Source organism: Trifolium pratense, linkage group LG5 (assembly GCF_020283565.1).
Source record: "Trifolium pratense cultivar HEN17-A07 linkage group LG5, ARS_RC_1.1, whole genome shotgun sequence".
NCBI lineage: Eukaryota > Viridiplantae > Streptophyta > Magnoliopsida > Fabales > Fabaceae > Trifolium > Trifolium pratense.
The window spans coordinates 1,816,409-1,842,864 of NC_060063.1; the positions used below are offsets into that span (position 1 = coordinate 1,816,409).

A 26,456-nucleotide genomic window follows, 5' to 3' on the forward strand; every position below is an offset into this window, starting at 1 on the left:
AACAAAAAAAAACAACACAGAAGAAGCAAAACAAAACGGCGTAATATCAATCATCTCTCTCTCTCTCTCTCTCTCCCTTGTTTCACACCACCATCGCTACAACTTCAAATTCAGCTTCTAACACTTTTCTCTCTGCAAAACCTAAAACCCTAATTTCTTCAATCCAATGAAACCACGCACCGATGAATACGAACAAGATAACGACGACGATAATGACGACGACGGTCTCAAAGAAGACATGGCTGCCCTCGCGCGAGCCTGTATGTTCAACGACGATGAAACTCAATCTCAAGAAGATCCACTTTTGGCCTCCGGAGACGCTATTGTCCCCTTCACTGTTACCGCCGACTCTGACTCCGATGAACAGAGTGACCTAGAATGTCTCAAGAGAGTTCAGAGTCTTTACCAGCCTAATAATGGCACTCTTCCTCCTCCGCAGCCGACTACAGCTACGTCCGACGATGATGAAGATGACTTCGAAACTGTTCGGGCCATTTTCAAACGGTTTTCTGCTTATGATGGAGGTAGGTTATTTGCAATTCGTTACATAAGTTGAATTTTCCTTTGTTTTGCTTAGGGCTAATGTGTAATGAAGGAAAAAAGATTGGAGCTGAATATTGTTTTGATTTTTGATTTTCTGTTAATGCATGCGTTTTTGGCAAGTATATTTGAGTTGTGTATGTATAAAAAGTTATCGGCTTAACTACACATTTAGTCGTTACATTTTTATTTTAGGTTTCAATTTGGTCCATTGTGTTTAAAACGTATCAATTTGGTCCCTTAAGTTTTTACCATTTGAATTAGTTAGTCATTTCCGCCAGTTTTGTCACATGTGGCAGCCAATTTGCATATGTGGACAGACACGTGTATAGTTCAAACGGTGTTAGTGACAAAATTAACGGACAAGACTAAATTGAAACCTAATGGAAAAGTAAGGACCAAATGTGTAGTTAAGCTAAAGTTATCTTTTTGGAAAATAATTAGAGAATATATAGTTTTTGATGCACTCACTGATTGACAAGAATAGCAAGACTCACATACAAGAAAGGATAATCGAACGAGTACAAGAGTCCCTTTGATGTCATTTTTTGTGCCCATTTATATTGTTTGTATTTCTGTTTTTAATAAAATAAAAAACTTGGCATTGTGACAACATTTGGTTCCCTTGAAGGTGGAAGGGAAGCATGGGATGAGGAGAATCAGGCCTCGAGTTTAATCGGTGAGGGGTATGTTGCAAAGACCTCCATCTCTGACAACTCAGATACCGATGAATTGTGTCCTGATTCTGTATTACCTGATAATGACTCCAAGTTGCGGATTCAACCATGTGGTTTTGACGAGAGTTGTGAAAATGATGTCCACTTGTCTTCTCAATTACCGAAGAAAAGATCAAGCTTTCCTCCGTCAGCTCAAGCTTTTGTTGATGCCCTCAAGAAGAATAGAGTTCTCCAAAAATTTCTTAGAAATAAGTTGATTGATATTGAAGCAAAAATTGAGGAAAACAAAAGGCTAAGGGACAAAGTTAAAGTCCTTAAGGATTTCCAGGTTTCATGCAGTAAAAGAACGGCGAGTGCTTTATCATTGAAGAAGGATCCGTGTGTTCAGTTAATATCATCTAAGAAGTCTGTTGCAACAAATAAGTCAAAGGTTAGTTGTATAATGCTACTATGGTTCTGTGAACTCTGGTACGGACTGTTATTCATATTGATTGATATTCATTAATTGCAATGTCATGGTCAATGTTCAGATATTTTTTTATTTATGACGTGAAATATGACTGAAGAATAACGTTCAATATTTTCCTTTGTTTGAAATATAATTTTTGTAAATTACAAGAACTATAGTTAATGCCTGTTTTAGTAGATGCTTATATTATGCCCATAGTCATTGGATTAGGGTGGGATGGGTAGCTAAATTGGTTGAGCTAAGGGTTAAGGAGTTGGAGGTCCAGGGTTCAAGTCCTGGCAAGGAGAAAAACTAACTTAACAATTAACAACTAACAATTTGCCATTCAAAAAAAATAAAAGTCATTGGATTTAATTGGGTGATATACGTCAATTGGGAGAGGAGATGTAGGGTTCTCTACTTCTCTATTTATAGCCATTGATTAGATTTGTGAAGTTTAGTTTTTGCTTATTTTGGTATTGTGTCGGAGTTCCTGTTTGTTGGGGCTTGAGGGTTTAGAATCTGTTGCAACTTGCAACAATATTTCCTAGTGGCTTAGCTCAATATAAAAATCCAATGAACTAGAATAGACTGAGATAACTTAATCATAGGCATAGCATTTGTGACATTCTAGGTATCGCCACTGTATGTATTGGTTGGTAATCCTTGATTTGTTTTTTTCTTCTATTGGCAGAGCCATAATAAAAAAGTATCTGCAATGTGTTATGGCCCAGATGAGAATTCTCATGTTGCTAACTATAAGATGGTATTGGAAAGATTTCCGCATTCATTGGATCGGAAAAAATGGTCAAATAAGGAAAGGGAAAATCTTTCGAAGGGAATTAAGCAACAATTTCAAGAAACAGTGCTTCAAATTTCAGTAGATAGAATGAGGTAATAACTAATTTATATTGTTGTATATTGCTAAATCTTCCATTTTGACGTTTGTCATTGCACTAATTTTCATTATTTAGTGCTGATTTTTTTACTTAATGTATTTACTTGACAGTTCAGGTTGCTCACCTGGAGATGGAAATGACATGGATAGTATAATTGAATCAGTTAAAGGTATTGAAATTACACCAGCGAGGATTAGAGAATTTTTAACTAAAGTTAATTGGGATCGATTGGCTTCTATGTATGTTGCTGGCCGTACTGGTGTTGAATGTGAATCAAGGTATGTATTTCTTAATTGTTGAAACTTTGTACTTTGTGCTTTATGTTTTTGTTATTGCGACATGCTCATGCATCATATCATGTCTTGTCTTATGATTATGAGAACTATGTCTGCTGTGTTATTTAGATACTTTGGTTTGAACATTTTCTAATGATATTTGATATGTTTAATAATAATAGATGAGAGGTGCTAACATAGAGTTTGAAGTTGGTGAAAGAAAATATTAAGATAGTACTGTGATTTAGTCACCATGTATGCCAATTTACTTTTTGTTTGGGTGGAGTCTCCATACATAGACTTGACTTGTAAACTCGTAGTCATTTACCTAATATTAAAATAACCTAACTATGAGCATATATAGATAATATAATATCATTGAAAAACAACAATTCAACATTTTATCTCCATAATAAAACATTGAAAAATTAAATTTTAAAATCAACAAAGAGCATATCATCTTTAAGTTTAACCAAGTTTAATTCAACTTATTAAGCAAAATAATGATAATAATATTTAAATTGTATAGTAAGTAAACACATCAAGTCGAATTGATTGAACTTATTCCAGTTTGATCTCAACAACTTTTTGTCAAACTTTAGGGTCTTGCTAACGAGTGCCCCTGGAACACTCTTTAAGGATTCCTTTTAAAGAAAGGGTCATGCTAAACAGTGCCCCCGGGGCACTTGTTAAGCATACCAAAAAAGGAAATTAAAGAGTAAATTAATGTTGGAAATAGAACTTTCTACAATTTTAAGGCATTGAATGCACAAATTTCAAGAAGTTTCCATTTTCAAAAAGTTAAACATTTCAATTTTCAATGCATTGACTCTACACATTTCTATAAAAACAATACTTACTATTATTTAAGATCCTTAAAGAGTGCCTCGGGGGCACTTGTTAGCATTTTCCATTACAATATTGACTAGAATTTTACATTTTAAAATAAAAGAATGTAGAATTGTAAAGTCATAAACTCACAGTAAAATTGAGAGCTTACAAATTTTATTATAACTTGTACTTGTAAGATTATAACAAAAAGAGAGTTTACATGCAAGTTTTTATGACCTAGAATTGTAAACTTATAAAAGTTGAAGAGTTAGTAAGGTTCACATTGAATTGACATATGGTCCTGCTTAGGATTATACTGTTGAAGTTGCACTATCAGTATATCAGATAGTAGGAAGAGAGAAAATAATAAGAAACAATTATTGCTAATCACTCTAGACAACCTTAATACAAAAGACTCAATACTAATCCCTATTTATAGGGATACATAGACTCAACCCTAAATCAAGAACAAATCATGATAATATAAAAGATATTTTAAAATATTTAATTATATTCTAACACTCCCCCTCAAGCTAAGATATTGATATTGAAGCAACAAACATTGGGATGCAATCACAGTGACAAAAGACTAAAACACTGCAGAAAATGAAACAACAAAGAAACCTCCGAAACACACTTTAAACACGGGACTCACGGACTGGAAATGGTCCCAACAGAACCAAAAAGGGAAGCCGAGTCTAACAGAATCAATGGCAACCTCGTCGGAGGTTTGTTGGGTGGAAAATGGCCTTCACGCGCCGGCCGAACTGACGGAAACGGAAAGCGTGTAAGAGCAGTTGACGGCAACACTTTGGGGACTGGCTAATCTGTCTTCAACGAATCTTTTTTTTTTTTTTTTGAAAGGCTGTCTCTAACGAATCTAATGGTGAGGTCTTCGTGGCACGTAGGGTTGTGTACGTTGGATAGTTAATGGGACAACTACGTGTGTGACTATGACGACTGGGGTTTTGGGACCAGACTTGGACACCCAAAAACCCAAACTGAAAAAAATAAACTAGGGTTAGCCTTGACGGTGTGTGAACTCAGAGATGAAGAACTAAGATTTTGAACCTTGCTTGGAAAAGAGAAAAAAACTATTATCATATTCAGGGATTGATCTAGGAATTTTGAAAATGGGGGCAAAATTATATATTATAAACATTGTTCATAAAAATAAGTTTAAATTTAATTTTTTTCATCCCTTTCAAAATTTCACTTTGGCCTCTTGGGCTTTTTTCATTTTATTTTGATCTCTTGCAAACGTTAGGGTCCATTTGATTTGCAAAAGGTATGTATTGGACAAAACAACACAGAACAAACGTTTAATGTATTGAACAAATTTTGTCTTGTACGATGTTTGGTGGAAAAAAAAAATGTTATTTTGGTATTTTAGACAACTTGTGTAGAGGACAAAAAGTTGTTCGGTAGTTTAGTAAGGGACAAGAATTTCAATTTTGTCCAGTCCTTTGGCCTTAGTTTGTCCAGTCCCAGGAACAGTTTTAAAATCATAACATTGTACAGTTGAAGTTGTCCTGCCCGTCCCTTATTTGGTAGCAGATCAAACGCACAAAGTTCTTTTTTTAATTTCATTTTAGTCCTTTTAGTCACAAATGTAAGACAAACTAAGGCCAAAGGACTGGACAAAATTGAAATTCTTGTCCAAATTAATTCTTGTCCAGTCCCAGGAACAGTTTTCTAATATTTGGGTCCTTTAAGTTACAAACATTAATCAAGTAGGGGCAGCTGCCCCCAATATGCTAGGTGGCATTTAGGATACACAAATGGTTAAATTTGTGTACCATACCAAAATGATATACTATAATATTTCATTGGCAATGATTCTACAAAAGTAACATGTAGTAAGAAGTAGGGGATTCTTTTGTGTCACTAAAAAAACACAGGGTCTTTTAATGGAGAAATTAGGGGACTTTGTTTCTAGTACATGACTTTGAGTTGTTAATTTTTTTTTTTGCTTTTTTGAATATACTGTATGTTTGTAATTATATATTTTTTATACAGCTATTTTATTTTTAGGAATGAAACATATTTTATTGAGAATTTTTACAATACATTCAAAATTTCGACAGTACAATATCTTATTGAAATTTTCAATGTATCGGTACATTAGATCTCCAAATTAATAGTTAAATGAGTGTTCTTTAAAATAATTTTTTTTCTATCATTTAGAAAATTATAATAACTGAATATTATTTACCAAAGCGGTCAACAAAACAGAATTTTGTTTTTTTTTTTTCTGAATTTTTACTACTCATAATAGTGAAAATTGATTATTTGTTTAGGAAAAAATGTAAAAAATTAGTATAATACTTATAAACAATCAAATTGTGTTTTTCTTATGACATTATTTTCTCTAAACTACAATAGTCCGCAAATAGTTTTTTGATTTGTAAAAAATGATCATTAATTTATTGAATTCGAAAAAAATGTACTGGTACACTTCGATTTATCAATGTACCATAAACTCCGTATTTTGTTTCCATAAAAAAAATACTTTAGAAACAATTATAAAAGTAGAAGAAACAATTACAAATACTAAATTCAGTAAAAAAGTAACAAACATTAAATAAATAAACAATACATAATTTGTAGGTATGAGAAACAAAATTCTACTCGTCACATGAGAGAAAAAGTTATCATTGTTTGATGTCCTACAAAAACTATTACTTGAGTGCATTTAAATAACTTAAAATTTATATACTTTAATTATATAATAATACTATAAAATAATTTTAATTTATTTGAATGTTAAAATAACAACAATACAATCAAAAGGATTGTGTGTTGAGATATTGTTCATTTGCATTTTGAGATCAGTACAACAAATGAAGATAGTTAAGATACTCACTAACGATACATATAAAACACTAAATAAGATGCATATAAAACTTTCAGGTGACACTAAAATGTTAACAAGCCAAAATTTCAATCTTAACAATCAGTCTAAGTTCTTCCACATATGCTGAGATCCATAATGTTTTATGTCATTCAACTCCAGAAAAGATGACATTTGCAGATGTTTACCGAAGTAAACTATATGTGACTTCATATGAGCAAATCTGCCACATATCGACAAGACATTAGTGAAGTTGAGAGGAAGCAGAATTAATGATACCTTAATTTTTTTTTAAAAAATGAATTTTATAAAAATACTTTATACTCGGATGTCAAAAAATAATTTATGTTCTCTCTCTTTCTTATAGTATATACACAGTTCTACGGTGGTGCTACCCAAAGTCTGTAAAGTCCTGTACTTTTACCAGTCAAACAAATGAGTTATGTACTATTTTAGCAAAACAAAAAATAAAATTTCCTACTTCTCACAACAAGCTACCCTTATAGAATCACTGCCATTAAAACAGATTTAATGGCACCAATTTAAATCATAAATCAATGGCGACTGTTACTTGTGGGTATGATGCACAGATTTAACTCCGTGTATCCTAAATGCCATCAATATGCCATGCCTATATCCGTCCATCATCATATTCCCAACTTTTGGGAACTCTAAAACAGATAGCGGTGAAACGGTTCAAGGATAATCAAAATAGCCTCTTGATACCATGTTGAAGTTGTGGTATATTAGATAGAAGGAAGAGTGAAAATAATAAGACAAAATATTATTGCTAATCACTTGAAACTACCTTACTTAATACAAAAGACTCAATACTAATCCCTATTTATAGAGATTCATATACTCAACCCTAAATCAAGTACAAATCGTGATAGTAATAAATAATATAAAATTTGATCCCGAGAAATACTCTAAGATAATTTAAATTAATATAATAGATATTTATAATATTCTAACAGATACATTTTATATGAATATTCCATACCTGTATACGTTTGGGTATTATAAATGTTCTATGAATTCCATATCATTTCGGCATGGAAGATCAATTTGTCTCTTATTATGCACGGTTGATGTGTTTTCAGACACTTCATTATCAGTGTTATTTGACTATTGTTTCATGTTTACTGCCTTTCAATGAAGAATATCTTCCTGGGCATTGCAGACATCTATGACGATCACAATCACAGACAGTTCATCCTTTTTGGTTTTCAATAAGAGTTCAAAATCAACATAGATCATGCAGGTGGGACTGTACATGAAATGATTTTAAAAATGGCGGTGCTTAACATGTCTGTGATGATTGTCATTACAGATGGTCTGACACTCCTTTCTTGAATCTAATGTAGAACATAGAATAACTTAATGTATGAATGGATGGATTCTCATACATAATAATATTTGACTAATTCTTCTAATGTTTGCAACCATAGGTGGTTGAATTGTGAAGACCCTTTGATCAACCATGGCCCATGGACTTTTGAAGAGGATAGGTCTCTTTTGAGTATTGTCCAAGAGAAGGGCATCAGGAACTGGTTTGATATTGCTGTATCATTGGCCACAAACAGGATTCCATTTCAATGCTTGGCACGATTCCAAAGGAGCTTAAATTCTTCGATGATAAATAGTGAATGGACTGAGGAAGAAGATGCCCAACTTTGTTCTGCTGTTGCATATTTTGGTGATAGTAATTGGCAGAATGTTGCTTCTGTTTTAGAACGGCGGACGGGAACCCAGTGCTCGAATAGGTAGGTTCACTCTTTGTTATAATTTTGTGCTATATATATGTTTGGAATTTTTTGCATTTTGGTAGTAATACAATATCCGAAATCAGAACAATTTTCAATGGTAGCTTATCACTTAAATTAGCAATGAACATATTATTTGATAGTTTAAAGCCTATTCATAAGTATTTCATTTACAACTATATTGGTGGCTTAATAATCTATTTACTCAAGGTAAAAGTCATGTGGCCTTGCTAAGTGACTATGATTATAGTATAGTTTGAACCTCAACTGTTTGACTTCTTTGTTTATATAGTTTTATGATTATGATTGGAAGATTGAGAGATTGGAAGATTGAGAGAAGAAGTATTATGCCGCTGTAACTTCAGCTTCAAGCTTTTGCTATTCTTTTAGTAACACAAAACAGTAATCTACCCTGTTGTATCAAATGTTGACTTACATTCTGGTTTTAACTGGGAATATCTGGTTGCAACTTTTAGACAAAGACGTTTTATGTTTTTTCCAATCTTAAGCTGCTATGTAGCGTCATGTGAAAATTATTGTGTCGTCATCGAGGTTAGTTTCTGAGGCCGTGCATTATGTTCTGCCTTGTTTACCACGATGCATCTTTAACTTCATTTGGAATAGGCTTAAGCCCCTAAATCGTTCCTATATTTCTCTTGCAAGGTTGCTAAATGTAAAAATAAAATGAGAATGATATGCTTATTCTTGATATTGAAATGACACAATTAATGATTAACCAAGCCTGGTAACTGAAAAACTGAAACATGAGAACTGGAGAAGTTGTTTATATGTTGCTGTATTTTGTCTACTAATGCAACAAATTATAATCGATGCAGATGGAAAAAATCAATTTTTCCTGTGAGGAAAGGGAGCTTTACTCTCGAGGAGGATGAACGCCTTACAGTAGCAGTCATGCTGTTTGGCCGGAAATGGAATCAAATAGCCAAATATGTTCCTGGCCGGATCCAATCTCAGTGTAGGGACAGGTATTGCATTCTATTCTAATATTCTATTATTAAAAACATTTTAGCAACATACTTTTTATGGTTTAGGCTTCTTGTTGAAGTTCTTGAGCATTCTTATTGCAGATACGTTAATAGCTTGGATCCTTCTTTGAAATGGGGTGGGTGGACTGAGGAAGAGGATTTAAGATTAGAAGCTGCAATCACCAAGTATGGATATTGCTGGTCTAAGGTTGCTGAAGATGTGCCTCCCCGCACGGATTCCCAATGCCGAAAGTATGTGTCTATTACTTCAATGAAAATTCTGTTATAAAAATCTTCTAGTTTTGTTATGTTAGTCATACCTATACATATTTGTTTTGTTGATCAGGAGATGGAAGGTGATATGTCCTGAACAAGTTCCTCTGCTTCAAGAAGCAAGAAAGCGGCGAAGGTCTCTTCTTGCCAGTAACTTTGTCGATCGAGAATCTGAACGTCCAGCCCTTACACTGAATGACTTTATTCCATTACAAATGGTAGTTTCAACATCTGATGTTGGTGCTGAAAATCTCCAAAGAAAGCGGAAGAGACAGACGCGGTACCCTCTCCTTAAACTGCCTTTCTTTTTCCCATTGATTCAACTTATATATGATCATGCCACCTTTATTAGAATTATTTTTCCAGTAAATTCTGGTAGCCATTTAGTTTTTGAAATTGAATATGCTAATTGTTTCCATTACCCATTCATTACATGCAGTGGCGTTCCCAAGAAAGTGAAGTCAAAAAAGCATACAAAAAGGACTCAACTTTGTACTGAAGAAGTACAAGATGCAGGTCTTAGGGAAGAGAGGCCTAAAAGACATGCAAAGAAGAGATCATTCTATCCCGAGGTTGTACAAAATATAGTTCCCAAGAAAGAAAAGCCTAAAAGACATTCGAAGAAGGCTCGAATTTGTCCCGATGAAGACAGCATAACACTAGCATGCTTTTTGCACAACATATCAAAGAAAAAACTATCTAAATGTACCAAAAATGCTATATCATGTTGTGACAAGGTCAAGCCCTGTATCAACAGTTCGGAAACTCAAGATGGAGACAGCATAACACTTGCATGCTTTTTGCACAACAAATCAAAGAAAAAACTATCTAAATGTACCAAAAATGCAAGCCAGGCTTCGTCTTCCTCTAAGACAAAAACTGTATCTAAGCAGGTTGAAAATCAAATCTCATGTGGTGAGCAACACAGATTGTCTCTGTCATGTGATATTGATGGAACTAAAGATTTGCTAATGCAAGCGGAGGTTGATTCTAGCAGACAAGTGAGAAAACTGGAAATTGCAAATGCAGCTCGAAAACCAGATATGCCTCTTAAGTTCTATGTGAGAAAGAAAAAGAAATTGAGCCAAGCTAATCTAGGAAGCGGTGCATGCTCTCCCTCCAAATTAAAAAAGGGATCTACATTACTCCATGGAAACAAGTCAATCATTATTTCTGATGGCAGTGAACCATCCATGTCAAAAATTGTTGAAGACGAGACTGTTTTACATGGTGGTGTGGCTGAAGCTGAACCCACAACCATCAATGTGGCTGAAGAATATGCTGTTTTGCATGGTGGTGTGCCTGAAGGTGAACCCACAATCGTCAATGTTGTTGAAAAAGAGACTGTCCTGCATGGTGGTGTGGCTGATGCTAAACCCACAAACATCTATTTGGAAGAAAACGATGACCTGCTTATTTCCTTCCTGCAGAACAAGACAAAGAAACAACGAAGACGGATCAATATTCGGAAATGAAGTTGCTCATGATTCAATTCATGTGGGCTGCTATACCTGTTTGCCAACATCTAGGTATGTATAAATACAATACAGATGATTAAAATCTGGTGCTGGGAAATTGTGGAATGGCCAAGCCATATCGTCATAAAGGGGAACTAGGTGTGTAACTTCGAAACCAACATAGCCATGATCATGAATTTGACCCAGATTGCCTGCGATAGAAAAAAGGGTCATGGCCCGGGTTGTGCGTGGCTGTGGCAACTGCAGCATTTTGCTACTGCAGGAATCTGAATTAGAAGATGACATAGTTCAAGGTACAGTGAGTTATTAGATACGAAAGCATGCCAATGGAATTTTGTTGAGCTTTGGCCTGTATAAACACATTTTCGGCCTAGCCCAATATATGTATACTATTCAACTGCTAGAATTTTATAAGCTTGAAATGTGAGTTAGATTTTGGTTTACACTATCAAACTTTAGGCATATATATATATATGAAGAAATTTTGCACTCACAAATATAATCAAATCAAAAACATCAAAACATCAAGACTTTTAAGATTATGATTCAACTGCTTTAAATCATCTGAATCGGGACATAACTGCAGTTGAACTGTGTAACACCCTATTCTCGATGACCACATACAATGCTAATATGCCTAATTTAAATAAGGGTTATGTTAACTTGTGCCCTAAGGGCACATGTTAAGCTACATAAAAATAGAAATATAGCATTTAATAATAGAAAAAATTTAATGTTTAGAGAATTGAATACACCACAAGTTCAATAAATTTTTTCCACATTTATATCCTTATCATGTGCCCTTAAGGACACAAGTTAACATCTAGGGCGTCACAATTATTATTCAATAAACATACACGACATAAACATCATCTAATTACAAATAACTGCAGCGGAATAATAATTTATTTATTTTTTGACAAACAAAAAATCATATTATTTCATTGATCAATAAAGTAGTAATACAATGAGGTAACATCTCAAAGATATTGCGATCAGACCAAGACATGGCCGTCCTAGCAAGCGTATGAGCAACCATATTTGCTTGTCGCTTAACAAACTTAACCCCAAAGTTTTGATTTGACATCATAATATTTTGAATGTTACAAATAATAGAACTAAATTCCGAAGAACCAACGCGTAAATTCTGAATTGCGTCAACTACACTTTTCGAATCCGACTCAAATAATCAATAACTCTATGTGCTACGGCCTTCATCGCTTCAAGAAGTGTTAAAGCTTCCCCTTCAATTATTGAGCACTGACCTTCCCTCCAATTTCCAATTGGTTCCAGCTAGCACAAAGTTTCTTCTATGATCACGCAAGCACCATCCATCACTGGTTCTGTTGAAAACATTATCTCAAATGTTTATCTCAAATGTATGAGGTTATGTCATGCAATCCAAAGATACGTAACCACAAATCAAGTCTCATACAAATATTTAAGTTTGAGTGCACTCCCAACTCGATGACCCTTAAATACAATATCATAAATAAAATAAACCTAGATAAACATGAGGGCTCCAAAGGCCATCTCCCAAACACAAACCAGCTACATCTCAACCTACGGATTTGAACTCCCAAGAGTCCAGACACATAACACAAAACTGGGTGAGTTTATAATTTCAAGTAAACACAATAATCAAAGGAAATAATAGTGAGCATAATTAATTACTTCACATAATCATAAACAACAATCACACATTTATACTTTACATGTACGAGACATCATTATTTAAGAAATTCACCAATCACATACCATATTACTTATTTTCAATATGTATGCAATTTATTATGCATGTGGTACCAAGTTTTTGGGTGTCAGAATTATTTTACTGATCAATCCCTCATCGTCATTATGCCAAAGACACGAAACATCGTCATTGGACTAACATGAATGTATGCATGAACATATGTGACATGTAGACAACACAACCAACATACCACTCACAACAACACATCATCTAAATTGGGCATAGAGTTATATTACTGAGCAATCTCACCTTGTCATTCATCATCACTAACCATCGTCATTAATCATTAATATTTTTCATCACTTTAGAGATTAAGTAATTTCATACTAACTCTAACTCCGCGTAACTATTACTTTGGTTATTTGTCATTAAGCCCATTTTAATTCAAAAACATCTCATTCTTAGTTAATTACTAAGTTTATTAAGAAAATAATGATTTGAAACTCATCAATTAATCACGAAAATAATCCTTTGTTTCTGGGCAACTTGCACCGGTTCAACCTTGGGATACACTGGTTCAAGTTTCCCAGAACGCAGGTTGCATCGGTGCAAGAACAGTTATGCATTGGTTCAAGATTCTTTTTGGTTTTTCAAAATCAGTTCTTGCATCAGTTCAAAATCGAGTTGCACCTGTTCAAGTTTCTCAGATAGGATTTTGCACCGGTTCAACCTAGACATGAGTCGGCTCAAAATACTAACTAGATTTTTCCCATATTCCTTTGCACCGGTTCAAGCCCTGCATGCATCGTTTCATCATTTCTGCAAATCATGCACCGGTTCCAGACCATTACATGCACCATTTTCGGCATTTTCAAAATACGAACCCTACCCCAAAATCACTAAAAAAATCCCAATTTTCATCCCTAAGTCCTCAAAACTTTAGTGTTCACTTATTTGAAATTCATCATTTCACTCATCATTTCAAAATAATTATGAAAACAACAACTCAACACAAGGATAGATTATGACATGTAATTCAATCTTACAAGAACATAATCATGCTTTTGAATTGAAATAACAATGAAAACATAAAATAACCAACTCTATGGGATTTCAAGATCATGGGGTATTTGTGAGAGAGATGATCGACCGTTCTTTACCCCATTGACAGTAGTGGATCTAGAAAAAATATTTGGGGAATGAAGGCGAAAAAAAAAAAACATAAATCGTTAATTTTGTTAGGGCTAAATAACATAAATTCAAGCAACCAGACAAGTTAACATTTTCAACTCATATTAAAATTAACCGTGTTCAATAAAAATATATAAATTTTTAATTTTCGTGAGTTTAATATATTAAATAATTTTCGATATGAATTTTATGTATACACGTTAAAACGTGACATGTACCTAGTACCTTATTTATTTATTTATTTTTAATTTTAATTTTGTCAAAAAAAATAAATTAGCGTTTGCGTAAAGAAACATACATTTCTGGAAAGTTAACAATTCGGTGGTTGAAGCTTGAAAGCACGACGAGTTGCAATTTACAAAATCGATTCCTGGGAAAAATCACTTATTTGAAATTAATCGATTATCTTATTATACTGTTTTTATTTTATTACCATTACCACCATTATGTTTTTTCTTCTCGCGATTGAACGTGTAAATTGAGAACACAAAGAGAAAAACAACAGTATCAGTGTTATTGTGTGGATTGTTAAATCATCAAAACGACATCGTTTTACAATGGAAGCTCAACTACTATTGAAGAATCTCTGAACGATTTCTGCATTCAAACGAATCTGATTCGTTTCTCTTACAATGGCGTCTTGGCTCAAAGTCGCTGAAGGTAACGTAACGGATCTCGTTTCTTTGAATCGTTTATTCCACCTAATTCTATTTCAATTCTTCAATTTCGTTCTTGATTCGGTTAATTTTAATAGCTTAGAGTTTTTCGATTTAGTAGTAGTTTTGGTATTGCATGTTGTTAATTTTGATCTCAATGTTTGAGCTTGATTGATCATGAAATTGTTGATTAATGCTTAATGCAATGTAAATGATGCTTGATTCACTAATTAGATGCAGCATGTGATTAATTTTAATAGCTAATAGTGTTTTGTTCGTTTTAGTAGTTTGTTTTGGTATTGCATGTTGTTAATTTTGATCTCAATGCTTCGGCTTGATTCTTCGTTAAATTGTTGATTAATGCTTAATGAAATGTAAATGATGCTTGGTTCACTAATTTGATTCAGTATATGATTAATTTTAATAGCTAATAGTGTTTCGTTTTATTAGTTGTTGTTTTTGTATTGCATGTTGTTAATTTTGATCTCAATGTTTGAGCTTGATTTGTTGATTAATGCTTAATGCAATGTAAATTATGCTTAATTTAAATCTTAATTCAACAATTTCTTTTTCAATTTGGTTAATTTTTAGAGCCTGTAGTGTTTCAGTTTAGTAGTTGTTGTGATATGGAGTGTTGTTAGTTTTAATCTCAATGCTTGAGCTTGATTCATCGTTAAATTGTTGATTATTCTTAATGCAATGTAAAATTATGCTTAATTTCAATCTTAAATTCACTAATTTGTTTATCGATTTGGTTAAGTATAATAGCTAAAATTGTTTTGTTTTAGTAGTTGTTGTTGTGGTATTATGTTGTTAGTTCTGATCTCAATGCTTGATTCATCATTGAATATTTGATTAATGGTTAATGTAGTGTAAATGATGCTTAATTTTGGCACTGGTTTATAATTATGTTATATTGGTAATAGCTTAGAGTGTTTCACTTTAGTGGTAGTTGTTGTAGCATGGCTTGTTGTTAATCTTGATCTCAATGCTTGAGCTTGATTCATCACTAAATTGTTGATGAATGGTTAATGTAATGGAAACAATGATTAATTTTGTCAGCGGTCTGTGATTCTGTTATGTTGGAAATTAGTTTTGATAGCTTTTAGTGTCTCTCTTTAGTAGTTGTTGTGGTATGGCTTGTTATTAATTTTGATCTCAATGATTGAGCTTGATTCATCATTAAATTGTTTTATTAATGCTTAATGTAGTGTAAACTGTGATCAATTTTGGAAATGGTTTTTGATTCGGTTGTATTGAAAATTAGGGAATGAAATGAATTATTGAAATGGTTAATTTTGGCAATGCTTTCAACTTATTGACTGGCAAATACATGGTATTGTGATTTGTTTAGATTCAGCTATGCTACAGCCTACAGCCAGTGTTGTCGATTGCGGATGGAGGAGAGCCAAAATCCTGCAATAACATCTGTTTTGTGGCGCCGCAATAGCGGATTATAGCAGAAAACCCCGCCATATTGGAGAGGCCAAAATCCGCCATGGCCGATATTCGATAACACTGGCTACAGCACTATAGTGGCTCCATAGCTTCAATTTGGCAAGACTTTGTACTAACTCGCGTATTGCAGAACAATAACATATTATAAAAATTCTGCTAGGCTATGCTGCTATAGGCGCTATTTGACATTGTTGTCTGAATTCCTCGCTCATTCATGCTTCATTCATTTCTAGTCTAAGAAGCGTGAATTAATTTCAATTGTGCCCATAGTTTTTCTCTGCATTATGTCACTTGGTGTTGTTTCATTGTAGGGTGTGCTGTGGTGTACTGGGTGTTTCTTTCTCCTACCTTTGTTGCTTTATGACTGTCTCATTTTAAGCTCAAGAACAAATCTAACATGTTATTTTTGTGGACTTGATTGATTGATCAGATTTATTTGAAGTTGTTGATCGAAGAGCCTGTCTCATTTTGATCTCAAAAACAAATCTGACATGTTATTTTTGTGGACTTGATTGATCAGATTTATTTGAAGTTGTTGATCGAAGAGCGAAGCTGGTTGCCAGCGACGTAGCAGAAGAACAGTCTGATTCTAAGTCTCCAGGTTTAGATTTTAGTTCTTTAGACATTTTCTTCACCTCTTTTGTTTAGCAATTGATTCATAGTCAATACTTAATCTAGAATTAGATATGGGTTCATTGATGTATAGCTGTTGTGCTAATATAAGAAGGATTAAGTTGTAGTGGAAACACTAGGTAGGGATCTCGTGTTCTAGATTTTGATTCTAATATTGAAAGTCCTTAACCAAAGTTGATAAGCAATTAAACCTGTAGATGTTCTAGTAAGGAGGGCAGTCTTTCAGATATAATTTATGTATATTCTCTTAATAGTGAGTGCTTACATTTGCTCTGTTGCTACTTTTTTTTTTTTAAATTAGCTTCAAATGGGCAAGGATCTCAAGGCAAGAGGAAGAAATCAAAACCTAAGGTATTGCTACCGGATTTCTATCCTCAGATAACGTGTGTCATATGACATCTAACTTGTGTTCTTGAATTTTGGCTGGCTCAGAAGGGACCGTCCGACCCATCTACTATAATTAGTGATGATGCTACTAAGGAGAAAAGTGGATCTCCAGCAGCAACATTGGATGTAAGTGTAACAACACCAAGCGACAAAGTTGATCCTGTAGCCAAAAATGACGGGAGCGATTTGATTTCTACTAATCAACCAAAGGATCTGCAACCTACAGATCCAACATCTCCCATATTAGGAACTTCGTTGTCAAAAGAGCTGGCTAGTGATACTGGTAAACATGACACAGGTGATGTGGAAGTGTTAGTACATGATGCTGACGTTGATGTTACCACTACTAGTTCTGCAAATAATGAGCCTGTCAAAGAGAATGCTTCAGATACTCATGAAGTGGATCCTTCTCCTTCTCCCAAAGGAATTAAAGACCACAACCATGAATCCACGAGTACCGAACCGATTACAAAATCTGGAGATTTAGACTCCAATCCAAATACGGATCAAGAAAAAACTGAACCTGTGGCTGATGATGTAGCTCCTAATAGTGATACTATACTTAAAGGTTCTGATACAAAAGCTGAACCTATTGTGAATCAAAAGAGCCAAGGGGATCATAAAACTGACATCTCCCCCAAAAAAGTACAGGATCAACTTGAAGAGGTAACACTTATTATGGAGAGATTTATTCATTTTTAAAATAACATCTTTCAAGAAAAAAATTCTTCTGACTAATATTTTAGTTGGTACATAGGCTCAAGGATTGCTCAAAACAACAAAATCTACTGGTCAGTCTAAAGAGGCAAGGTTAGCTCGGGTAAGAAGAATGTTGTTTTGCCTGTTATTTCTTTTAGCTAAGGCCTCCTTAAATGTGAAAAGCTGATCACAGAGGCAAATCCTGTAGATTAGTTCTGGAAAGTCAAAAAGAGTGTCTTCCTAATTGCTCCAATAGAAACCTGTTTGATATTTTCTAATAATGCTCAGGTTTGTGCTGGACTGTCATCTCGTCTTCAAGAATACAAATCTGAAAATGCACAGTTAGAGGAACTTCTTACTGCAGAGGTGAAGTACTATTGCTGTTTCCTGTTTAAGTGACTAGAAGGTTTTGGTGTGTTCTTGAAATAAAAACACATCATGTAATTAATTCTATATTTACAGAGAGAGCTGAGTAAATCATATGAGGCTAGCATAAAGCAGCTACAAAAGGATTTGTCTGAAAGTAAAAAGGAAGTTACAAGAGTTGAGTCAAATATGGCTGAGGCCTTGGCAGCAAAAAATGCTGAAATTGAGTCTGTTCTAAGTTCTGTGGAAGCAATTAAGAGGCAGGCTGCATTGTCAGAAGGAAATCTAGCTTCCCTGCAGGTTCTTACTTAATTTATTGAAGTGTGGCTTGCAATATTTTGTTTCCTCTGCGTAACTACTGATTCCACCAGAACTATGTTCTGTACCATATGCTTTACTCTTATGAAAGCTTTTTCTTTCTTTATTAAACATATTGGGTTGCATGAGTGTTTTATTTTTTTATTTTTTTTTAGCAGCAATGCATGAGTGTTGTTATCCTAGATTTTTATACATAACATAATCTTGACTAATTGACATTGTTAGAAATCCCACATTGGATAAGATAAGGCTTGATCATAAGTTTATAAGGAGAGGCCGTCTTCACCTTTCTATGGTTGAGTTAGGCCCAACCCAAATTCTAATAGACATATTATTTGGAATTTGAATAAAAATCCCTTTCGCAAGTCAGTCTTTGAATATTACGTTTTTTATAAATTTTTATTAGACTATCAAGAGTTTTGGTCTAGGAATGATATGGGTTGGTACTTGGCACTTGCTAGAAAATAAAAAATGCATATTTATCTATTCATGTTTTTTAAGCAAAATAATATGTATGCAGTGGCATCACGATAGAGCAAGGTATCCCAACTATGCTGACACCCATATCCTTGACAATATTTGCATCATACCAACATATTAAAATAAAATAACGAAGACAAATACAAAAAATGGGGGGAACCAAACACACGAGAAAGAAAATACCTGCAATCAGGCATCGTCATCCTGTTACTGTAGAAATCAGATGAAATAACAATAGGTAAAGAATCACACAACCCCGAAATGGCTAAACCATAAGGCTCCAATTTGTCAGTACAAGCGTTGCCTTCTTGGGAAATGTGGGTGACTCGAAAAATCAATTGTCCACTGATATGAAAGCAATTTCTCCATTTATTTCTTAAGTGACTAGGAACAAATTTGAAGAATAAAAGGATTGAACAACCAACATAGAGTCCGTCACCTATTCAATTTGTTCAGAATATAATATGACCAGATTTGTGCACTTGCTATAGCTATGAGCTCAATTGATTCATTTGCAGGTGTGTTCATACACTATGGTGTCAGTTAAAGTTAACTCACTTAGCAGATATTAGGGAACCTTTATACACAATGAATTGGGAAAGTTTTTGGCTATTATAAACTTGTTGGATTCAGTTACGTGGGAATCTACCTATTTCAGTTTTCTTCAATGATTTCTTTCTATATACATGTAATATTTGTCGCTGTACCATAGTGCATAGCTTCATTATATTCATGTTTTATTTTATTTATATTTTTAAGGCATGGGTAACACTGTTCCTATCTTATCAGGCAAACATGGAATCTATGATGAGAAATCGGGAACTATCGGAGACAAGGATGATGCAGGTAATCAGGTTCTCCAATGCATGTAAGATTTCCATAATTTGAGATGTCCTGTTCATATGTAAAGTTGTTGGCATCATAAAAGTATTGCTCTTGTAGGCCCTAAGAGAGGAACTAGCATCTGTTGAGCGAAGAGCGGAAGAGGAGCGTGCTGCACATAATGCTACCAAATTGGTCTGTAACTTAAATTGTTTAATTCTTGTATGTATGCATTTTACATTGCTTTTTAATGATTATGTGATTTGTAGAGCAGGCTGCTATGGGAAGAGAAGTGGAATTGGAGCATAGAGCAGTTGAGTCATCTACAGCCCTTGCGAGGATACAGGTGACGTCAGCATTTACTGATGTTCAACATTTAAGAATAGTACTAGCAACATTCTTTTTTATTGGTTAAAATTCATATGGGTCCCACCAAATTTATATGGGATCCGCATGATTTGGTGTGGTCTATATGAATTTTAACCAATAAAAGAGAGTGTTGGAAAGTATGTTGTTAGACTCCTCAACTTTTAAATGGAATGTAAATCATATCAAAAGCATAATCAATAACATAATAGTGGATATAATTGCTGAGAAAACACATTATCAGATTTTAACCACAGTTGGATATTATGAGAAAACGTTTGAAAATATCCCTTGATGTATTTAGGATGCTAGTATCCAGGCCTTGCATGGTTTTCAGGCTGCAAGTGGCTGGTCATATAACTATTTGGCTTCCTTGTTTAGACAAAAATTGTTTTAGAAGGAAAAGGGGGCAGTACTGATTATAGATGATATTTAATCAGCAAAATCTTTCAAAGCTTGTGCTTTATTAAATTTGAAAATAGGGGGTAGGATCATATCTCAGATTATTCAATGCTGCTACACAAGTCTAACAACATTCACTCAAGCTTTTGTTATCATCATCATCATCATATAGGCATCAGTAATGCTATTTGGGTCTTGCTGTTTTAAACTTTAACAGATTCATTTGTTTTACAAACTACTAAGGCCTGGATGTCGTGGTTAATCTGTTTTACAAAATATTAATGAACAATAGTGACAAATTCACCAGCATGAATCATGCATGACTGCTTTGGTTCCCCGTTTGAAGCTACTTTGATAGTAGAATTGTTATTGACATCAATGTTAAACATAAACATTTATTTGTTAGTCTCTTCTTTTTCTCAGAGAATAGCAGATGAAAGGACAGCAAAGGCCACAGACCTTGAGCAGAAAGTGGCACTTCTCGAGGTACGTTGTAAAGAAATTAAGTTATTTCTTTATGAATATGAAGGCTGGTTATTAGTATTACTATTTGAAATATGGATTTAGTGATGAGTTTAATGGCATCCAATGTTGTCAGGTTGAATGCTCATCTTTAAATCAAGAACTGCAAGATATGGAAGTCCGTTTGCGCCGGGAACAAAAAAAATCACCAGAAGAGGCAAATCAAGTAATTCAGGTATAGACGGCTGTTTTGAATCTTCATCGGGTCTCCTTAAATTTTACATCTACAAATATTTTTTGCAAGTATCAATTCAAAGAGTTGATGATCTTTTGATTGATTCTCAAAATTAATTCAAAACGTATTTTATATGCTGTGTACATGTAAATAGAGGACATATTCGCTTCTTTGTTTTTACCAAAAGGTGTCATTGTTTAGAAGCTAATATTTCCCCCTATTTTGCTGTTATTTATGATAAATTGTATAGAAGAAAGCTTGTGTTCTTTTAGTGATTGTGCATTATGTTTTCTACATTACACATTTTCAACATTTACACACCATGTTGGTTATTATCGCATGTATCGTGCAATTCAAATTGCAACATGAGATTGAAAACGGGGTTATTGATGCAAATCATAAGCCTAATCATTATGAACTCTGAATTGGTGACCAAATCAGATGTATCATGGTTGAATTGTTTGTTTCGCAAAACACAGATGAATCTTTCGCTATATGAGCAAAAAATTTGAACTCGAAAAAGTGGCTGATTTCTCTCATAACACTGACATTCTAGGGACTTAACCCTGTGCACAACTGATGAACACTAGTCAAAAGTTACAATTTCCCACAGCTGTTTCTAGCTCCAACTGGCCAAAGTCTTGTTGAGCCATTGGCATGTATCATTAGTATTCAAACTTTTGAAGTAGCAATCATAAAATTTTTAGTGATAAATATTCATCCTTATGGAATTATAACCTTGCAAGTTTGGTATATTTAGATTCAGGCATGGCAGGAAGAAGTGGAGCGTGCTCGTCAGGGTCAGAGGGAAGCGGAAAACAAATTATCTTCCTTGGAGGTAGTGTTTCTTAAATCTTAATATCTCCTTGTGAAGTTTACTAGAGATAATGTTCTTCTGTCTTAATCAAGGTTTGATTTGTATTATTCATTAGATGCTTGATTTCAACATTTCAGGCTGAACTACAAAAATTGAGAGTTGAAATGGCTGCAATGAAGAGGGATGCTGAGCATTATTCGCGTCAGGTAATAATGTTGATGTTTCTTTATAACTTTCCCCTCTTCCTAAATATGTCTGTTTTTATGTGGGTGTTGCTTTGATAATTAATGACCATATTGTTGTATTACTAGTATAGTGTTCAAACTTGAGTTAACTCAGATCATACAGGTTTATGTCTTTAGGTATATAAATCAAGTCCACTTGCTTACAAAATCATTTTTCGTGTAAACTAGTTTAGACTTGCAAAGAATCAATTTTGGGCTAGAGGACGGGATTGCCCCATTATGGATGTTTATGAATATGAAAAGTAAGAGAGCAGAGGGACTCGAAAGTGGGCTCTAAGATCGTGGGCTAAGTGTATGAAAGGAGCAATGCACGATAAGGGGAATTAGGCGTGGGAGGGTTGCACGAATAAGGAGTTGAAGGAGAGAGGGGAATAACAGAAAGGTACACGTTGCTAAGTGGGAGTGGAGGAGAGGATGCCGGAATGATGCATCATGTCAGATTGCAGTGGTGGATTTTTCACAACCACCATGGCTACTTTGTGAAGGATGGCAACCCATGGAATTTTATGGAGAATATATGGCAGTTTAAAACAGTGGGTTTTGGCTTGCTGCCATCAATTTTGACTCGTAATGCTACTTGGTCTGGGATGAGATAAGATAGAGTGGGATGTGATGGGATGGGGCATTGGTTTTATTGTTGTGGTTTTTTTGTTACTAAGAATATTTTTTCTTTGTTTTCAGTTTTTAACAATATTTTGTACTAAGTAAAGTTTTACAAGTTTATAACTCAGTCTGTAAAGATCCCAAATTTTAGACCCTAGAGTTCAACAAGCTTGATTACTAGTGACCAGAGAAATTAAGTTTCAACTCATGAGAGGAGTGATATTAAGAAATCTACTACAAATGCTACCAGCATATCATGCTATTCTTTTGTGGGTTTTGACAAACACATTTGAAGTTAACTTGGTTCTTTTTAATGTTTTGGCTATATGGTAATTTTGAAACACTACTTGTGCTAAGCATCATGTTCTTGTAACAGGAGCATACAGAATTAGAGAAACGCTATCGGGAACTGACTGATCTTTTGGTAATTTGTGCCATGCTTAAATTTCAGGAAAATTTTGTGTTATTAAATTTTCAATACATTAATGTGTTATTTTCGTTGCAGTACTACAAACAAACACAATTAGAAACCATGGTCAGTGAAAAAGCTGCTACAGAGTTTCAATTGGAGAAAGAAATTAAGCATCTTAAGGAGGCACAGGTATGTGTTTAGCCGTTTAGGCTCCTGTGGCTACTTGTGATTATTAATTTGACTTGGCCAGCTTCTTGAAACCATTTTCATGATGAACAGGCAGAGACTGAAAGAAGTAGAGTTTCTCGTCGAGCATCATCAGCTTGGGAAGATGAGAGTGAAATAAAAGCCCTGGAGTATGTTTTCGCCTATTAAATGCATTAATTTCTTTTAGAACTCATTTGTTGACATCCATGTGTCAAATCATCTCTTAAATTTTGTTCATATTCTAATTTGGTCATTACTACATGTGGTTTAATTGTGATTTAATTACTAACTAATTGCAGGCCTCTTCCTTTGCATCACCGACACTTGGCTGGTGCAAGTATTCAGGTATGCATCTATCTTCATATTTTATGTCATTTTCCTCCCCATATCGAACACTATTTTTAACCATGTGTTTGGCATGCTTCATGCAGTTGCAGAAAGCAATTAAATTACTTGATTCAGGGGCAGTCAGAGCCACAAGATTTCTCTGGCGTTATCCAACAGCTCGAGTTTTTCTATTTTTCTATTTGGTAGGATTAGTTAGCTTAGCTGTTTAAATTTTTTAATAGCTGACATAAACCACCGTCGAAGGATTTGAATTTGCTAACATTGAGATATTGCAACAGGTCTTTGTACATCTCTTCTTGATGTATCTCTTGCATCGCCTTCAGGTAAAGACACTCAACTTATTGCAATATATGACAATTTTTAATACACGCTTCCATGTTAACCCTATCCCAATGGATAGTTCATATCAATCAAATTTCATTAACTCTGGGTATATTTTCAATCCTCTATTATGTAGGTACAAGCAGACAGTATGTCTGATAGAGAAGTTGCAGCATCTATGGGACTTTCTAACCAGAGTTTACCATGAGTTATCTAATTATTCCATTTAGGACTTTTCTGACTACATATTTTAAAGTGTACATTTTCAAAGCACTGGTTTGGGTGGCTTGATAACCGTTCAACAAATACTCAAGTATGCAAACCAAAGGTAGAACTGACAAGCATTCCAGATTGGAGTTGTGAAATTTCAAATTCTTTGAACTTAATGATGGTTAAATGGATCAAAGCATCTCTTTCTCGGTTAGACATTCCCTCGAATCGGATTGTTTTAATATGTTTGTTCTGTCCTTTTTTTTCTTATGCTGAAAATTGTATTTTGGGGTGGAGGTAACAATGTTGTAGATACAAATTTATTATATAATTTTTTGTTATTTACCACACTTGAAAGAAGGAACTGTTGCACTTACTAGATAAATTGTTTAGCTTGGGAATCTGAATGTTGGTCCTTATAAGATATAAATGGAAATATCAAAACATGGCAAATGTAATATATTTCTATTGTGTTCTATAATAATGTGTCATAAATGCTCTTCTATTCCATTCCTTCGCATAAAATAAGTGATGGGAATGTAACATGTATGTGAACATTAAAAAGAGAATATGGGTAATTTATACGTCATGGGTTCGATTCCCACTTATTGTAAACAAAAAAAAAAAGAATATGAGGAATTTTAAATAGAGGTAATGTTTTAAATTTACATAAGAATGGTGAGAATTGTCACCTACGACCAGGGACGGATTCAAAGGCGGCAGACACTGGCCAAGGCCCCTCCCCTCCCCCTCATATATGTATATAATATATATATTATTATGTCTCAATTATCTATCTATAACACTTTAGTTTAATATTATGAATTATACTGTGGTAAAAATAAATGACTATCATAAAATATATCGGTCCTTAAATATATGAAATATTAATTGTCAAATAAAGTGTATTGAAATTACAAAATATTCTCAAATAAGTCTATTATTAGTAATTTTTGGACAAACTGACTAACATAAAATATATTTGAGGACCAAACTAACAAAGAAAAGATAAATTTGAAAATCAAAATGACTAACAAAAAATATGTTTAAGGCTCAAAATAATTGTTCTTATTTCCGACCCCCCGTGCAATAAATTTCTGGATCCGTGTCCTTGCCTATGACCATGCATGTTGATAGGTGAGAATATGAGGAATTTTTTTTATAGAAGTAATGTTGTACATTTTTTATAACATGGCCTTTCAATACCTTCTTTCTTCCTAGACATAGCATACATATCATATCAAGGACTTTGATTGAATTTTATTTTGTATCCATTTTCAAATCACTAGTGTAGTTTGAAACAAGTACTACATATCAACATAAAACTCGATCTAGAAAAGAATGTGTATAAAAAATGGTGGACTAACCTCCCAACCCATTACATTGGCCTAGCTTTTATGTTACTACGTTATTCTTCTTCAAGGATTTTATTAGCATAACTAGAGATGCCTTTTTCATTTGTGTATTTGGAATGCCTCAACTTAACTATCTTATATGTTTTCACTTTTATATTATGGTAGATTCTACAATAATTCAGTTCTTTTACATCCAATATAATCAGAACATTTACACAATCATAGTATATTATTTGGTCCCTTATGTTTATTTTAGTTTTCAATTTGGTCCCTTACATTTAAAAAGTATCAATTTGGTCCCTTGCATTTCCATTATGTTTCAATTTAGTCATTTCCGTTAGTTTTGTAACTAACACCGTTTGAACTATACACGTGTCAGTGTGTCAAAGTGTTCACATGTTTGTCCACATATGCAAACTGGCTGTCACATGTGACAAAACTGACGGAAATGATTAAATTGAAACTAATGAAAACTTAAGGGACCAAATTGATACTTTTTAAACGTAAGGAACCAAATTGAAACCTAAAATAAACGTAAGGGACCAAATGTGTAGTTGAACCTATATTTGTTAGCGATTGATCAGCCCTGCATTCGTTCAACAGTGTCATTGGAATCATTTAAGTGTTTCTGAAAAATCCACCAAAACATTTATGCTTGGCCTTGAAGAAGGATTTTCAGATCATAAACATGCATGCGTTAACAATTATAAGCTAAGTTCCTTGCAACAAAAGAAATGAGTATT

At 34.0% G+C, this 26,456-nt stretch overlaps 2 protein-coding genes across 3 annotated transcripts; both read left to right on the forward strand.

Annotated features, from left to right (window-relative positions):
- LOC123884131 lies at nucleotides 1-11,524 on the forward strand. Its single transcript, XM_045933143.1, has 9 exons — nucleotides 1-524; nucleotides 1,172-1,647; nucleotides 2,360-2,559; nucleotides 2,675-2,842; nucleotides 7,976-8,290; nucleotides 9,127-9,276; nucleotides 9,379-9,528; nucleotides 9,623-9,829; nucleotides 9,989-11,524. The coding sequence occupies exons 1-9, from the start codon at nucleotides 167-169 to the stop codon at nucleotides 11,022-11,024; spliced, it is 3,060 nt and encodes a 1,019-aa protein (XP_045789099.1). The 5' UTR covers nucleotides 1-166; the 3' UTR covers nucleotides 11,025-11,524.
- A 2,580-nt stretch (nucleotides 11,525-14,104) lies between these two features.
- Nucleotides 14,105-24,836, forward strand: LOC123887105 (golgin candidate 1). 2 transcript variants are annotated; one of them, XM_045936393.1, is made up of 21 exons: nucleotides 14,105-14,571; nucleotides 16,546-16,626; nucleotides 16,960-17,009; nucleotides 17,091-17,711; nucleotides 17,803-17,865; nucleotides 18,033-18,110; nucleotides 18,207-18,410; nucleotides 19,698-19,754; nucleotides 19,851-19,925; nucleotides 20,005-20,076; nucleotides 20,922-20,984; nucleotides 21,097-21,195; nucleotides 21,956-22,033; nucleotides 22,150-22,218; nucleotides 23,237-23,284; nucleotides 23,366-23,461; nucleotides 23,552-23,628; nucleotides 23,779-23,824; nucleotides 23,911-24,009; nucleotides 24,106-24,150; nucleotides 24,285-24,836. In XM_045936393.1, exons 1-21 carry the CDS (start codon nucleotides 14,544-14,546, stop codon nucleotides 24,354-24,356), a joined length of 2,121 nt encoding a protein of 706 aa, XP_045792349.1. In that variant the 5' UTR covers nucleotides 14,105-14,543; the 3' UTR covers nucleotides 24,357-24,836. The 2 variants fall into 2 exon arrangements, with proteins under 2 accessions (XP_045792349.1, XP_045792348.1); XM_045936392.1 differs by having other exon boundaries at nucleotides 14,191-14,571; nucleotides 23,237-23,461.
- Nucleotides 24,837-26,456: the final 1,620 nt, after the last annotated feature.

Excerpts from the sequence above, each read along its gene's own strand:
- LOC123884131 (XM_045933143.1), top strand. The coding sequence starts at position 167 with ATGAAACCACGCACCGATGAATACGAACAAGATAACGACGACGATAAT. Across the intron at positions 2,843-7,975 it reads GGTGTTGAATGTGAATCAAG|GTGGTTGAATTGTGAAGACC; the intron begins GTATGTATTTCT and ends TTGCAACCATAG. Across the intron at positions 9,529-9,622 it reads ACGGATTCCCAATGCCGAAA|GAGATGGAAGGTGATATGTC; the intron begins GTATGTGTCTAT and ends TTTGTTGATCAG.
- LOC123887105 (XM_045936392.1), top strand. The coding sequence starts at position 14,544 with ATGGCGTCTTGGCTCAAAGTCGCTGAAG. Across the intron at positions 16,627-16,959 it reads GTCTGATTCTAAGTCTCCAG|CTTCAAATGGGCAAGGATCT; the intron begins GTTTAGATTTTA and ends TTTTTAAATTAG. Across the intron at positions 23,825-23,910 it reads TGGCTGGTGCAAGTATTCAG|TTGCAGAAAGCAATTAAATT; the intron begins GTATGCATCTAT and ends TGCTTCATGCAG.